The sequence below is a fragment of the Mobula hypostoma genome, chromosome 22, assembly GCF_963921235.1.
Source record: "Mobula hypostoma chromosome 22, sMobHyp1.1, whole genome shotgun sequence".
Classification (NCBI taxonomy): domain Eukaryota; kingdom Metazoa; phylum Chordata; class Chondrichthyes; order Myliobatiformes; family Myliobatidae; genus Mobula; species Mobula hypostoma.
This window is the reverse complement of record NC_086118.1, coordinates 34,839,938-34,855,436: the sequence shown is the minus strand read 5'-3', so window position 1 is coordinate 34,855,436 and position 15,499 is coordinate 34,839,938. Positions and strand designations below refer to the sequence as shown.

The 15,499-nt window shown below is 38.0% G+C and overlaps 1 protein-coding gene across 2 annotated transcripts in view; it reads left to right on the top strand.

The window, feature by feature from the left end:
* The window catches only part of abca5 (ATP-binding cassette, sub-family A (ABC1), member 5), a 97,477-nt gene that overhangs the window by 15,009 nt on the left and 66,969 nt on the right, over nt 1-15,499 (top strand). For both annotated transcript variants that reach the window (XM_063074444.1, XM_063074443.1), the window contains exons 6-9: nt 1,107-1,333; nt 4,666-4,807; nt 7,577-7,765; nt 12,035-12,182. In XM_063074444.1, the coding sequence (XP_062930514.1) occupies nt 1,107-1,333; nt 4,666-4,807; nt 7,577-7,765; nt 12,035-12,182 (706 nt within the window). The remainder of the gene's footprint in view (nt 1-1,106; nt 1,334-4,665; nt 4,808-7,576; nt 7,766-12,034; nt 12,183-15,499) is intronic.

Below are 15,499 nucleotides of genomic sequence, written 5' to 3'. Positions count from 1 at the left end.
CTAATATGAAACTGATGTGTAATGAATAATACTCCAGGTTTAATAAAGATTTTAAAATATAGCACAGCTCTAACAATGAAGACAACTTCATTATTTAGCCGCCACCAAATTAGCAAAAGATGTGAAATAAAAATAGTGTATTGCTCAAATAAATAAATCCCTGGTCTTTCAGGAGATGTTAACATAGAACATAAAATAGCACAGTACAGGCCATTTGGCCAACTATGTTGTGTTAACTTTTTAAACTCGCTCCAATATCAATCTAATGCTTTCCTTCCACATAGCCCCCTATTTGTCTTTCACCCACGCGTCAATTTAAGGGTCTTTTAAATATCTCTAGTGCATCTCCCTCTGCCACGAACTGTCAAAGCACTTTCCACACACCCACCGCTCTAATAAAAATAAAACTACCTTTGACCTCATCCCCCCCTCATATTTTCCTCCAATCATCTTAAAGTAGTGCCCCCTTGTATTTGTTCTGTGCTGGGAATGGTCATTGGATATCCATTCTATCTATGCCCCATCTTGTACATGTATATTAAATCAGCACTCATCCTCTGTTTCAAAGAGAGATACCCTAGTTCACTCAGCCTTGCCTCTTAAGACATGTTCTCTAATCCAGACAGCATCTTGGTAAATCTCCCCTGCACTCTCTCTAAAGCTGAATAAATAGGGTTATTCAGCATTGTTTAATATTGTTTGACTAAGCCAATAGAGTAATCAAGTTCTGACTATTATGTGGATTAACCAAGGAGTTCTAGCTTCCATTTAAAAATATGGTTAAAATATTTACTTTAACATTATTTTAACCCAGTAAGTTAAAGATGTATGTAAAATGATTTATAAAGAATTGGTTTTGATAGATTTAATTCTTCTGTCGATAATTATGCCTAGTATTTATGCTGCTTCCAGTTTTTTTCAAGGAAAGACCATCCTGTTCATGCAGTCTTTCATTGATTCTATTATGGTTATTAGATTTATTGAGTATGCCCACAAGAAAATGAATCTCACGGTTGTTTATGGTGATATATATGTGCTTTGATAAGAAACTTACATTGAGTATTGTACTATTCATGCAAATTATCCTAAAAAACTTCTACTTTCAGACACAAACCAACTATTCCATTTGGAAGGATATTATGCCTCTACAAATACAGATGATGGGGTTACCAAGTCACGTTGGTGCAGACATCTTTTCCCATCTTGTCACTTCTCTCTACTTCGTTATTGCTTTTGTCCCATTTGTCAATTTCCTACTGATTAATCTTGTAACAGAGAAAAAGGAAGTGAAAGAGGTTATGAAGGTGATGGGACTATATGACTCTGCTTTCTGGTGAGCTAAAATATTGAATTATTTTGTGAGCTAGTTAAGAAAATGTTAAGTAGACTTAATCTTTGGACACCCAGATCGTTGTCTTTGTTTGTTTCAATTCTGTGTGTGTGTGTGTGTGTGTATGTATGTGTGTGGGTTTGTTTAATTTTGTATGTCAGGTTGATGACATCACAATTTGAAAATAAATACTATGAACTAAGGCAACTATCTGTGTATTGCATTCTCTTTGGATTGAAGGCTTGTCTATTTTAGAAAATTCAAATTATATATGCAAATTCAATGCTGATCAAGTACAGGGAAACTTTGATAATCTGCTGTTGTTTAAAAGAAGTGATGGCTTGGTATCTGGCTCACCAGTTGTCAGTTTCTATTTCCCTCTAATACATGTGGCCCTGGTTACCGTGTCCTCTATGAGTTCACATTATTACTCGTTTAATACACTTTTCATTCACTTTAAAAAATACATATACTACATAGCAGTATGTTAAGAGTATCATTTGGAATAACATCCAGTAATCCAAAGCTTTTGTCAGAGAAATGTGCCGTAATGAGTATTTGAGTTCTGAGAAGTAGAGAAACTTGTGGAGGGAGTTGTAGGGAATTAGCAGCGGAAAACATAGCTGAAAGTGGAGTGATTTTAAAGCTTAGCATCATGGGTAGGCCAGAAATTATTTTGCAGGCATCTCTTCTGGAGCTGGAGGAGATGGGAGAAGAAGGATTTTGAGACAATGGACAAACTTGAAAGCAAGGGTTAGAATTTTGAAATGCAGTGGATTCTGTTTAATTGGACTATTGGTTAATCAGGTTGATCCTGTTTATTTGGAACAACTCTAAACGAACAAAAACTAATCAAGAAAATTTTGAAGATTCCTTTTGCTTATTTGAGATACAATGCCACTTATTTGGAGACTATGGCCTAACTGGTTCTAACTAGCATCAGTTGCACGCACTCGTGTGTCTATTAGATGCCACACTATGCGTAGAGTGAACAATTTTTCAGTAGTGTCTGTGGCACATGATTGTGTTCAAAATGTGGTGATTTTTGTCTGGTAGTTGGCAAGAAATGAGCAGTAAGACAGTTCTGAACTGTTTTGCTTACTGCAGTTTCAAGCATTCAGGCTTGGAGATGCTAGAAATGGGCAGGAGTGAAACAAAATAATTTCAATTCAAGTTAAGAGCTATAAAGAATTTGGAAGTATTGACAACCATCTTGAATGCTACAATGAAAATAAAGATCTGGAGAATGCAGTCATTGGTAGCATTTTATGAAGGCAGTCCATCATCTGCACCAGGTGTCTGCACTGATTTTGTTCATTGTGTATACTGGATGAATCCCTCCATCGATAACTATTAGGAGCTATTAACGTTTTATAGTACTGTCATACTATTGGTACTGTGATAATCTGTTCTGTATTTCATTTAAATGCATAATTTGTATTTCAGTTTGTCTTTTTAAATACCTTTTTAACTATTTCCATGAAACTTTGGCTAATTGGGCAGCTATTTAATTAGGCCAAAATGTACTTGCCCCACTGTCTCCCAATTAGCTGGAATCCATTGTACACATTCTTATGGAACAAGAAGCCAGTATTTGTTATTGGAATCAATTTTTTCCCACTTTTATATCAGAAAGATGACATTAATGGCCAATACTACTGAGGTTTGATGGAATTAACAATTGCAATGTCACAAATATGGTTGTATTAAAACAAAGGCTAAATCATCCACAGTAAGTTAGTAGTTGATATTCAAATATAGAAATCTAATGACAATGCAATAAGCTGTCAAAGTGGAGAACAGCATCTTTACAACCTCTGTTTTGCCAGATATTTGTCTTCATTTGCATTACAATAATCAGTGCGTCCACAGATGCTGCTCTTGCCACTTAAATTGCTGAGGCTATGTCCACACTAGACCGTATAATTTTGAAAACGCTGGTTCTGTGTAAAAACGATAGGGGTCCACACCAGGTGTTTTTGAAAATACCTCCCTCCACATTAAAGCGGGTATTTGGGCGAATCTCCTCCTACTGGGCATGCGCAGGACACACAGAAAACAAGCGAAGAGGAAACAGTATACTTGGTTTGCGTTTGTCCAGTTACAGACTAGAAAGAGTTAAAAGGAAATTGCCAAATGAAAGACTTGGTGCGTGTTTGTCCTGAAACATTTTCTACAGCCATAGTCTCTTCACCGATGAAAGGGACGACAGCTACAACTAAATGCAATAAGAATTGTTACTGGGCAAAAGTGAAATTTGCTGTTACCTCATTTGTTTGCCCTTATTTTTGCCATGTCTTTGTGTATTATTTTGCTGTACTTGACATGTGCAAAAAAACGAGTTAACAGGACAAGAGTGACAATTGCTTCTATTAAATGTTTGCACAAGCAATACATTAATAAAGCACCTTGTTAAATGTATAAAACATGTCTGCATCAGTGTTATCTTGTATTTCTATACAGTGTTACATTAGGCTGTTACACATCTATTGTCAGATATTGTTGTTGTGGTGTTGGAGGTTGCGTTCAAGAAAACAATAAAATGCCGTGCTGCCGCCATCATTTGTTCTGGCACATCATGACAGCGTTTTTAAAATTAGCCAGTTACCCCGTATACACTACAACGGCCAACCGGCGTTTTCAGATTTAAACACTCTGGAGAGTGTTTTAGAAAAGCTCCGTTTTCGGGGGAGGAAAATGCCATTTCATTGTGGACGGAGGGTCAGAACAAGAGAAAAAGCTTTGGTTAGAGATTTATCCGGTCTAGTGTGGACGTAGCCTGCATTCTTCCAGCTGTTAAATTTTTGCTCCAGATTTCTTTATTTGTTTTGTGTCTCTCAATGACTAATACTTAGTTGCAAATTTTGAAGAAAAGAATCACAAAATTCGGATTTTGTTTGAAACAATCAAGTTCGTACTTGTCACTTCACTTTTCTGTTAATACCATGAAAACAAAATGGAGACTAGCATTTTGTTATGTACAGCAGTGATATTATTGGAATAATAATATATTCAAAGGTGTTGAGAGATCATCCTTAAAGGCCTGTCTGTACCAACTCTTACCAAACCACAGCTAAGGCAGTAATAACTGAAGTCACCTTCACTGGACTCTGGTTTTGTTTGTAGCAGGAGTAAAAATACAGAGATACGCACAATGACATTTGTGATAAAACTTTGAAAATGAAGCTCAGGAATTTTGTCAAAAGCAAGCCTCCTATGTTGAGTTCTGCAAAAAATATTCTGAATTCATAAAATTTGCAATGCCTTTTGGAATGAATGCTTGGAGATTAGAGCCATTTCTCATTTACTGATTAACTATCCTTATGTTTTGGCAGGTTATCCTGGGGCTTCTTGTATATGATTTTAATCTTCATCCTATCTTTTGTGATGGCAGTCATTGCTACTCAGACATCTCTGTTTCCAAGAAGCAGTATATTGGTCATCTTTCCTTTGTTGTTTCTTTTTGGAATTTCTATTGTAAGTCATACTCCAAGTACACAGTATATTGATCAGTAATGACACTTAGTCCTTTAGCTTTGAAATATATAAAGGCATAGTCTTAACTTTCATACAACTTGCTAAAGTAATGTTAAAGATGTCAAAATTCTATATCTGTTCTGTCATTCCTTAGATCAGATTAACATAAAATTGATAATGACTAATTTTTAAGATTTGTTAGTGCAGGAAGCTACACAAGAAATTATTATAGGCAAGCATTAGAACATATTTTAACTTTTGTATGATTGATTTTGTCACAATGATGGGATGCCAGAGATGTATATCATTAGTTTAATTTCTTCATCGGTAGAAGATATGCCTCTTAATTTGCTTTGCATGTTACTTTTAATGGAAGTATCAAGAAGCCTTCAAGATTGGATATCATTTTCCTAACTTTGAAAGTGTGTCAACATTGTTCTTGACAAATATTTACTCTATTTGGATTTCCTAGCTAGCCAAAGGACTATTGCCGTTCTTTGTGAAATTACAACCAAAACAGGACTACATCAGATTGAGAGGAGAGAAGTATATGTCCAATTCTTGTTTGCCCCCCAAAATGTATTACCTCACACTTGTCATTATTAGGAAATATCTGTACCAGCTTTTTATAGGAGCCAACATGTATACATCCCTCATCTTATTTTTCTCTGGTAACCTTGATCTCTTTTTTCTTCTTTCAGAAATTAACCTTTAATTTTCATCTATTTCCAGTATCCCTCTTGAATAATGATTTAGAATTCTGTGTCCTAAAACTTCATATGTAAAATTCCATGCCACCATTGCTTATCTTTGGCAATCTGACTTCCTTTGCATTAGTTTCATGCGTCTCATCATTATTTTTCAACGTCTTGTGGTTTTGCTTAACAGCTGCTGAGTTGTTTACTGCAGCCATTTGCTGTGATCTACAGCTTTCCTCTTGGTCATAGAGTTGTACAGCACAGTTGCAGGTGCTTTGGCCCATCACATCTGTGCCAACTGAAGCACCTATTTATACTAATCCCATTTACCCACGTTAGGTCCATAGACTGCTGTGCTTGATGACTCAAGTGCTTGTCTAAGTACTTCACAACATTTAAGAAGCATCTGCATCCACCACTTCCATGTCAGTGCATTAAACATTTCAATCCCACTCTGTGTGGAGGAGAAATTCCCGCTGATCTCCTGTACACTTTTCACCTTATACCTATGCCCCCTTGTCTTATTACACCCTCTTTGGTGGGGGGGAGGGGAGATGCTTTCCATCTACCCTATCTATACCCATCATTTTATATATCTCTGTCAAGTCACTCCTCACCCTTCTCTGTTCCAGGGAAATGCAAACCCAGCCTATCCAACTCCCCTTGTAATTGATGTACTTCAATCCAGGCAATGTATTGGTGAATTTCCTCTTGCCCTTTCCAGCACAATTACCTCCTTTCTACAGTGTGGTAACTAGAACTGTCCGCAATACTCCCAATGTGGCCCAACCAATGTTGTAATATGACATCTCGTCTCCCATATTCAATGCAATGACTGATGAGAGTAATTATATATGTTCCTTTCTTTCTTGCATCTTAATTAACTTCCTCCTTTGTCTGTTATATTTACTTCACCAGCTCCATGTAGCAAGTTCAGTATTCAAGATATAAGATTCACGATTCATTTGTTATCAAAGAATGTATAAATTGTACAATCTTAAGATTTGCTTGCTTGCAAGTAGCCACAAAGTAAGAAACCTGAAAGAACCCAATTAAAAGAAAAAAATGAATAAAAAATAAAAATAAAAGACCAACAGTCGATGTGCAAGAGAAAGAAAAAAATACAAATAAAGCAAATTACAGCATTCCAAACTGAAATGTAGTCCTTCCCCACAGCAGCCCAGAGTAAGGCCAAAGCCTCGCTCATTAGTTCATCATATTAGCAGGCACAGAGCACAACAGCTGGGGCAGTCTTCATAGTCTCAGTGCCATGGAGATGACCATCGCAGATAACGAGTGAAATCGGCTCTTGTCACGATGGACAACCTGCCTTTACAGTCTATTTGGGCTGGTGTTTAAATTGGCCAAACAACAGGAAAGCAAAAGGCTCTGACACCCTGGAGAGAAGTGAAGATCATGGAGAGCAAGTGAAATCAGATCTCGTTTCCAATCTGGGCCAGCGTTTAAATTGTCTAAACAGCACATTGTACCTTGCGCTGGGACTGGGCCTAGACCACATGCCCAGCGACTCACTCCAGGCCCAGCCCGAAGCTGCGTCAAGTTCTTCAGATCAGCTTGGCAACCAGAGTAATCCAATCTCACATCCGGGCTGGTTGAACGAGCATCAGAACTTCTCTGCCCGGGCCCCAGCTTCTTTCCTACTATTTTGTATGATCAAGCCGATCCTCCATGCTGTCCATTGCACTCCATATCCTTTGCCTTTTGCATTCTACCAATAGCTCTGGCCTCCTGTTATAAAGTTTACGAATGATGTTTGCTATTTTCATGGCACTGTTCTCTACATTTTTTGTACATTTATATAATAGTGCTTTTATTATGTCTTAGTTTCTTTTGAATATGTAAACATGATCCATCTAAGCCCAGGAGTGCACAAGGTTTAATGATTTATCAACAAGTACATTGAAAGGGATATGTTTGTTAGATTAAATAGCATTAATATTAATCCCTGGGTTTCTTCATTCGCAGCTGCAAGTTGCTAAAAGTCAATGTTATATAGAGAAAGTTGCATATGAGATGCTTCATTTTGAAATGTATATGTTTCATTCTACAGATTCCTTTTTCATTTCTGCTGACTCCGCTTTTTAAGAATCAGAAGATTGCCGGCTTGGTTGGATCATTATTGCTGATGGGTTTTGGATTATTTAGCCTTCTTACGGTGCTGGTTAGAGATTTTCCAGTGTCTGCTGTGTGGCTGCTTTGTTTCTTTTCCCCTAGTGCCTTGGGCATTGGGATTTCACAGGTATTCAGAATCTAGAAAATAATTTAATTGGGTGTATGTGACTTATGCATCTGTTGTTCTTTACTTTCTGCCCATTAGCCATTGCATTATTCCATTTGCTTTGAGCAGAGGTCAGATTTAAAAATTAGGCCAACTGGTTAAAATGGTCTCAGCATTATGATGTTGCAGCTATACCAGCATTTCAGTTGTGTGCTTCATCTCCTACACACCACATAAGCTGAATGAAGTGCAATGCGAATATGTCAAAGAGCAGCTCCAATGGTGTCAGTCTTTTGAAGTGGCAACACAGAATTACATGCATGCTCAGCAAGTTGGAAGCATTATTGTTGTGAGATATAACTAATTGATCCTATAAACGGCAGATTACAAAAAGCTTGCTATTCATATCTCATACAGTCAATAATGGTAATGTAGGAAGAGGAGGTAACTTCATAAATATCCCAATTCTGTAAAAATATCCCAAATGAGACCAGAATATCTGTAAAAAAGACATAGCTGATACTTGTAGCCATTTTAGCCCAAAGTACTAAGTATTTGACATCTTACTTTTAAGCCCAAAGTACTAAATATTTTTGATGCTTGGAACCTGAGGTTCCTGACTTCACAACCAATTTGACACTCATTTGATTCGTCATGTGATGTCAATAAATGACTGAATCCTAATGAGGCAGAAAAGTGTTTCTCTAGTCAAGAGTCCCAGTACTTTGTAGACAAGGCAAAATTTAGTGGTGAGGATGATAGTCTAGGGCTTCAGAATGACTTTGATCAGCTGGCAATTCAGCAGAGGGAAATCGATGTTAAGTGATACATTTGGGTGATCAGTTAATCATAGCATGTGCACAATGAATGGTAGGGCCCAAGGCATACAAGTCTATAAGATCTAGGAAAGTGGCACTAGCCTTATTGAGTGGACATAGAATATAAAAACGGGGAAGTTATAGTGCAGCTTTATAAAACACTAGTGAGGCTGTATCTGAAGTACTATATACAGTTTTAATCAGCCCAGTATAGAAACGATGTGATTATTCTGGAGAGGATGCAGAGGAGATTCACCAGGATATTATCTAGGACAGAGTGCTTCTACTTTATACTTTATTGTCGCCAAACAATTGATACTAGAACGTACAATCATCACAGTGATATTTGATTCTGCGCTTTGCACTCCCTGGAGTACAAATCAATAGTAAATATTAAAAATTTAAATTATAAATCATAAATAGAAAATAGAGGGAAGAGGGACGAAAAGTGTGTTGGCTGGATGGGTGTGTCCTTGATTATCCTGGCAGCACTGCTCCGACGACGTGTGGTGTAAAGTGGCATGCAAAAGTTTGGGCACCCCTGGTCAAAATTTTTGTTACTGTGAATAGCTAAGCGAGTAAAAGATGAACTGATTTCCAAAAAGCATAAAACCTTCAGCTTGCGCCTCTTGAGGTAGTCCATTGTGGATTTTGACGTGTGTGTAGGTTCATTACCCAAAGCATGCTCGATCCACCCCTGTGCTTAACAGTAGGAGAGGTTTTCTTTTCATGAAATTCTGCACCCGTTTTTCCCCAAACATATCTTTGCTCATTGTGGCCAAAAAGTTCTATTTTAACTTCATCAGTCCACAGGACTTGTTTCCAAAATGCATCAGGCTTGTTTAGATGTTCCTTTGAACCTTTTGAATAGAACTTTGGGCTTGTGTTGCAGCTAGTGGCACAAGGAACGTTTACTGGTAGAGGGAAGAATTAATTCAATTAAATACCAGCAAATTCTGGAAGCAAACATCACACCGTCTGTAAAAAAAAAAGCTGAAGATGAAAAGAGGATGGCTTCTACAACAGGATAATGATCCTAAACACACTTCAAAATCCACAATGGACTACCTCAAGAGGCGCAAGCTGAAGGTTTTGCCATGGCCCTCACAGTTCCCTGACTTAATTGTCATCAAGAATCTGTGGATAGACCTCAAAAGAGCAGTGCGTGCAAGACGGCCTAAGAATCTCACAGAACTAGAAGCCTTTTGCAAGGAAGAATGGGCGTAAATCCTCCAAACAAGAATTGAAAGACCCTTAGCTAGCTACAAAAAGCATTTACAAGCTGTGATACTTGCCAAAGGGGGCGTTACTAAGTACTGCCATGCAGGGTGCCCAAACTTTTACTTCAGGCCCTTTTCCTTTTTTGTTATGTTGAAACTGTAAAAGATGGAAATAAAGAAGTTTTCTTCCTTAACGTATTAAAGAAATGTGTCATCTTTAACTTCATGCCTTCTGGAAATCAGTTCACCTTTTACTCGATTAGCTATTCACAGTAACAGAAATTTTGACCGGGCTGCCCAAACTTTTGCATGCCACTGTATTATGAAAGACTGAGCAGTCTGTTTTATTTTCCTTGGAGCTGCAAACTGGGGGAAACCTGACAGAAGTGTACAAAGATAAGGTAAACAGTTGTAAATGCCTCATTCCCACTTCTTTTGCAGAGGTATTTGTAACCAAAGAACTTGGGTATAAGATGAGTTAGAAGTTCAGAGTTTATATTAAGAAGTGTCTGATTGCAACAATGCTGGTATTTGTCTAATAGTCTGGAAAATTGACCTTGTTGTGTCATGTTCACAAAATCTGCTGCAGCCAGTTCATACTTCATCAGTGTATTCTCAATGTTCAGCAAAATAAGGAATAAGCAAAGAACCTTGAAGTGATATTTTGTGATATCTAATCACTGATACCAAATCATTGATGCCTGATTTGGATTAAGCTTGGAAAAGTCATATGCTGATTTCATTACAGCCTTGATTCAAACATGGACAAAATGCTTAATATCTGGAGGCATGATGAAAATTACTCCCTTTGACAGCATTTAATCAAGTGAATCTAAAACTCTAAGTACCAGGTCGTTGTCTTGGGTTGCTCAGGACAATGCCCTTGGTCCAGTCATCCTCAGCTGATCCGGTAATTACCTTTTCTTCATCATAATGCCAAAAGTGGAATCATTTTCTAATGAGGGAGGATCGTAGAAACCATAGTGAGAAAGTAGTGAGTAAGGGTCTCAGAGACCATAGATGGGTGTCGTTTTCATTTGAGAATTGCTTTCTAATGACTTGATGGTACTTCATTCCTTCCACAACACTTAAGGTGGTGAATTAGTCTATGCAAGTAAAACAAGTTATATTCACAGCACACATGTACCAGTATCAACCACAAATAAGGCAGAATGTAACTACAAAATCTAATAATATTTCCTTTGCTAAGTCCCTTGTCATCACCATTTTTTGGATAACCATTGATGAAAATCCAGTGCAAATCCATACATTTCTTTTCCAGAGCATTCACCATCTGTTACATCAATTCCTTTCTTGTGCGTACTGTTCACAATATGTAGCATCTAAAAAATGCACTGCTACCATGTCTTATTCAACACCCCATTTTAAATCTGCAAACTCTTATCACTTGGGCAAAAGGCTGTAGTGGCTTGTAAACATCACTTTCAAATCCTCTTCCACGTCATACACAGGCACCATTCTACTTTCAATCAAATTGCTATTCCTGGGTGAAAATGCTGGAATGTTCTCCTTGGTAACTGTGGGATCTGTGTCATGAAGACAGCAACAGGTTTAAGGAGGCATGTCATCACTGCCAGCATTTCTTTGTTCAGCTCTTGTCCTTATATTGCACAGAATTAACTACTGTTAAGTTCTTAATGTGAATACTGTAAATAAAAATAGAAACTAAATACATACCGAACTCTATATATATTCAGTGAAAGAACCCTTACAGCCCTCTTGGAATTTCAAATATTCACCTCAATTTCTGTCTCTTGACTTGTATGGCAGTCCCCTTATTTTTGAGAATTAGACTCCTGGTACTGGACACCCCACACAAGGGATCATCAACTGGTCTACACAGTTGAGTCCGGTGAGAATTTTGCATTTCAATAACCCACCTTTCACTCTTCACAACAGTGCATACTATGTCTATATAACATCTCTTCAGGACTGATCCATCCCAGAAAGAAATTCTTAACTTGTTGGCATTAGATATTGCTTATTTTATTTCTGACATTCATTAGTGAGGTGAAGCTAATTAGACAGAATACATCAAATATTTCCTGCTTATGTAGTTGACGATTCAGTAGCATTAGTGCAATACTGGTTGTCACTGGCAAGGTCTTTCTCTTTAATTTGTCCTGATGACTTATTAGAAACTGATGCTGATGCAAATATTTTTGTTCTCCAGCTATGAATAATGTTGCATATTTATTTTTCTCTGGATTATATTTTGTTTTTTTTGCCAGGTTGTTCTTCTTGAAGCTCTTGGCGATGGTGCTCAACTATCAAACCTGTCAGCAAGTCCATTCCCCTTGTATATCCCTTTTATCATGCTAATCTTAGACAGTTTGCTGTATTTGGTTGTTGCTGTATATCTTGATCAAGTCCTCCCAGGTATGTAAAAAATATAGTTGAGATACTGTTTCCACCTTTAAAATGCATTTGATCAGATATTTTATTTTATGATATTGTTTGTGGAAATTGCTAAGCGCCGATTAACATATGATTAATTCAGTTGTTGAAATATAATTACTTGAGGCAAATGGGGATCTTTGTTTATGGAAATGTGCTACACTCTGAATTCTAAAATCATATAGCATGTAAAGAGGTCCTTTTGGCCCACTTGTCTGCCGACTGGGATAGTTTTCTGCATTAATTCCAAATGACTCAGCCTCTTGTGTTCAAATGACAATAAAGCTAGCTTGTCCAATCTTTCCTTATAAACTAAAGCCTGCAACAACTTGGAGATTTCTTCTGCATTGTTTATTGCTTCCACATCCTTCATTCAGCATTCAGTGTGGTGACCAATTTTAAACATACTAAGTGCAGTTTAACCAAAGCTTTGTACAACTGCAGCATGGCATCCCAACTCGATGCCTCAGTTTGTGAAGGCACGCATGCAGAATGCCTTCTTCACTACCTTATTCACTTTATGTACCTTAAGGTCTTCTTGTATAGGTTGAAGAAATGAATTTTAGATTATGAGAACACTTAGTCCTCTTTTATTGTCATTTAGAAATGCATATATGCATTAAGAAATGACACAATGTTTCTCAGGCGTGATATCACAGAAAACAAGACAGACCAAAGTCTAACACTGACAAAACCACATAATTATAACATATAGTTACAGCAGTGCAAAGCAATACCATAATTTGATGAAGAACAGTCCATAAGCACAGTAAAAAAAAAAAGTCTCAAATTCCACAAGTCGATCGACTCCCAAGTTCCCGATAGCGGTGGCAAAAGGAAGAAACTCCCTGCCATAAACCTCCAGGCACTGTCAACTTGCCGATACCTTGGAAGCAGCCAACCCCGAGTCCATCCGTCTGAAAACTCCGAGCTTCCGATACAGCCTCCCGAGCACCATCCTCTGCCGAGCGCCTTCAACCTCACCCCGGCCGCTGAAACATGCAAAGCCGAGGATTTCGAGGCCTTCGGCTCCAGAGATTCTGGTTACCACACAGTAGCAGCGGTAGCAAAGCAGACATTTCAGAAGTTATCCAGATGTTCGGCTGTGCACTCACATTTGTCTCCGTCAAATCAGAATTGTGCACGGTCCCCTACTTGACAGATAACAGATATTCATCACTGGAGAGGCCGCGCGCGCTGCTGTCGCGCCGCCATCTTCTCCCCACGTTTGTATGTCCTACCAAAAATTGATTTTCCAAAGTACATTATCTTTTACTTGGAGATGCAAGGCACTGCAAATACTAGATCTGCACAGCAACAAACAAACTGTTGATACAGGATTTTGATCTGAAGTGTTGACTATTCCTTTCCTCTCACAGATACTGCTTGACCTGCTGAGTTCCTGCAGTAGATTGTTTGTTGCTTCATTATCTTTCACTTGTCTGCATTAAATTCAATCTATTACAGCAATGCCCAACCTTTTTTGCTATCTTAGACTCCCAAGTTTCATGATATCTGCAAATTTATTATTTAGGTTAGCAGTATACACTACCTTTTGGAGACTTCATGCCAGAAAACATACCCTTCCACTGCTATTTTTGCTTCCTATCACCAAGCTACTTTTGGAATCAGTTTGCTAGCACAGCTCGCATCCTTTATGCTTTAATCTTCTCAACCAAGCTACTACATAAGACCATGTCAAAAACCTTACTGTGGTCCAGGCAATCTCATTTACTGTGCTGACTTCATCAATTTTCTTGGCTACCTCCTCAAAAAAACTTAATTTTCCCCTGCACTGAACCATGCCAACTCCTAATCAGTTCTTGCTTCTCCAAGTGCTTGTAATCGTGCCTTCAGAATCTTCTTCAACAGCATCAACATAATAACATTAAAAAAGAGGAAATGTTAGCAGTCTTGAAGAGGATAAAGATGGATAAATCACTGGGGCCTTGTACCAAAAAAACAGACTAACTGTCTCCATATGTACATTCCTCTTAAGAAGGCCTTTGCAGTCTCTACTACTTTTATTGTAAACAAGGGAATCCTGCACAGTCTCAGTCCTGATTACTCACTGGATTAATTCCAACCATATTTTTAAAAATTTTAGTTGTGTTCCACTGGATGTCTTATTCTCTTCATGGTTTTAGGAAAGAATTTATATTGGCCTCGCTCTATTTATCATCCTGTTGATTTCCCTACAGAACTTCCAGGACTGACTGCAAATTAACTAAAACAGTGAGCATGTACGTTCACTCTCTTTATTCATGTAAAAAGTGAATCTTGACTGCTACTCATCCTAATATAGTTGCTATTCTTCTTCTAAAATCGCTTCTTTTGGCCCTTGTAATATGACTTCCATTTCATGGTGACTGTCAGTCTTCAAATTTATAACATTTATTAATTTATTAATCAGTCCAGTCATCTTTTCCTGAAAGTGTCAGGTGTTCTGGCTGATACCTCACTACCTCATCAGTCACATACAATACCCTTGTTGCTTTGATATAAACATGAGCTTTTTGGGCTTCCCTAATTATTGTGGAGTATCATGGGTTGAATCAAAAATTGGATTGTATAACTCAACAACTAATCCCACCATAAATAAACCGCAATTTTGCCCATGCTCATGAAAGGCAGCACAAGCTGGCTCAAAATTTAGTGTGCTGACTTCCACTGTACACCCTTGATTCTGTTAAAATCACATAAGGCAGCCTTCCTGTCTCCCATTGAATATGGACAATGGTTTATTGACATCCTATCAATGATGGCCCTCTTCTCATGTCATCCCAGACATGGGGACTCAGCAGGGTATATCAGAGGTAGTGGTCTCCCTGTTGTATCCTCTGTGTTCTCTTGTTTTGTGGATGGGGTGAAGACTGGGATCAGCAAGACCAATCCCACATAACCAGTCCTTTGCACTGTGCACCAATGTGTGATTGGGTGACGCTGTATACGTGTACATGCATTCCTGAATAGTTAGCTAGTTGATATTTATCCATTCTGCAATCATTCCCTTTTACCTTAACTCTGGCATTTCTAGTGGAGTCCCATTCTTAACTTGCCATCCATTGATAAGGATTTAGTCTGCTTGTTTGGTTAGGGGTTATGTTGAGCTTCATCAACATTACTGAGACCAACTTGGTCTATGTTTGGCCAGTCTCCTGAATGGCTTAGCTAATGAGATCTTCAATGATGGGTTCATACTTTCTACCATACTAGCTTCAGAGTGATATGAGGTGTGAAACCTTCAAGCTTTTCAGATTACATGTTGGATCACACGCCCTATATAGTCAAACATCTTT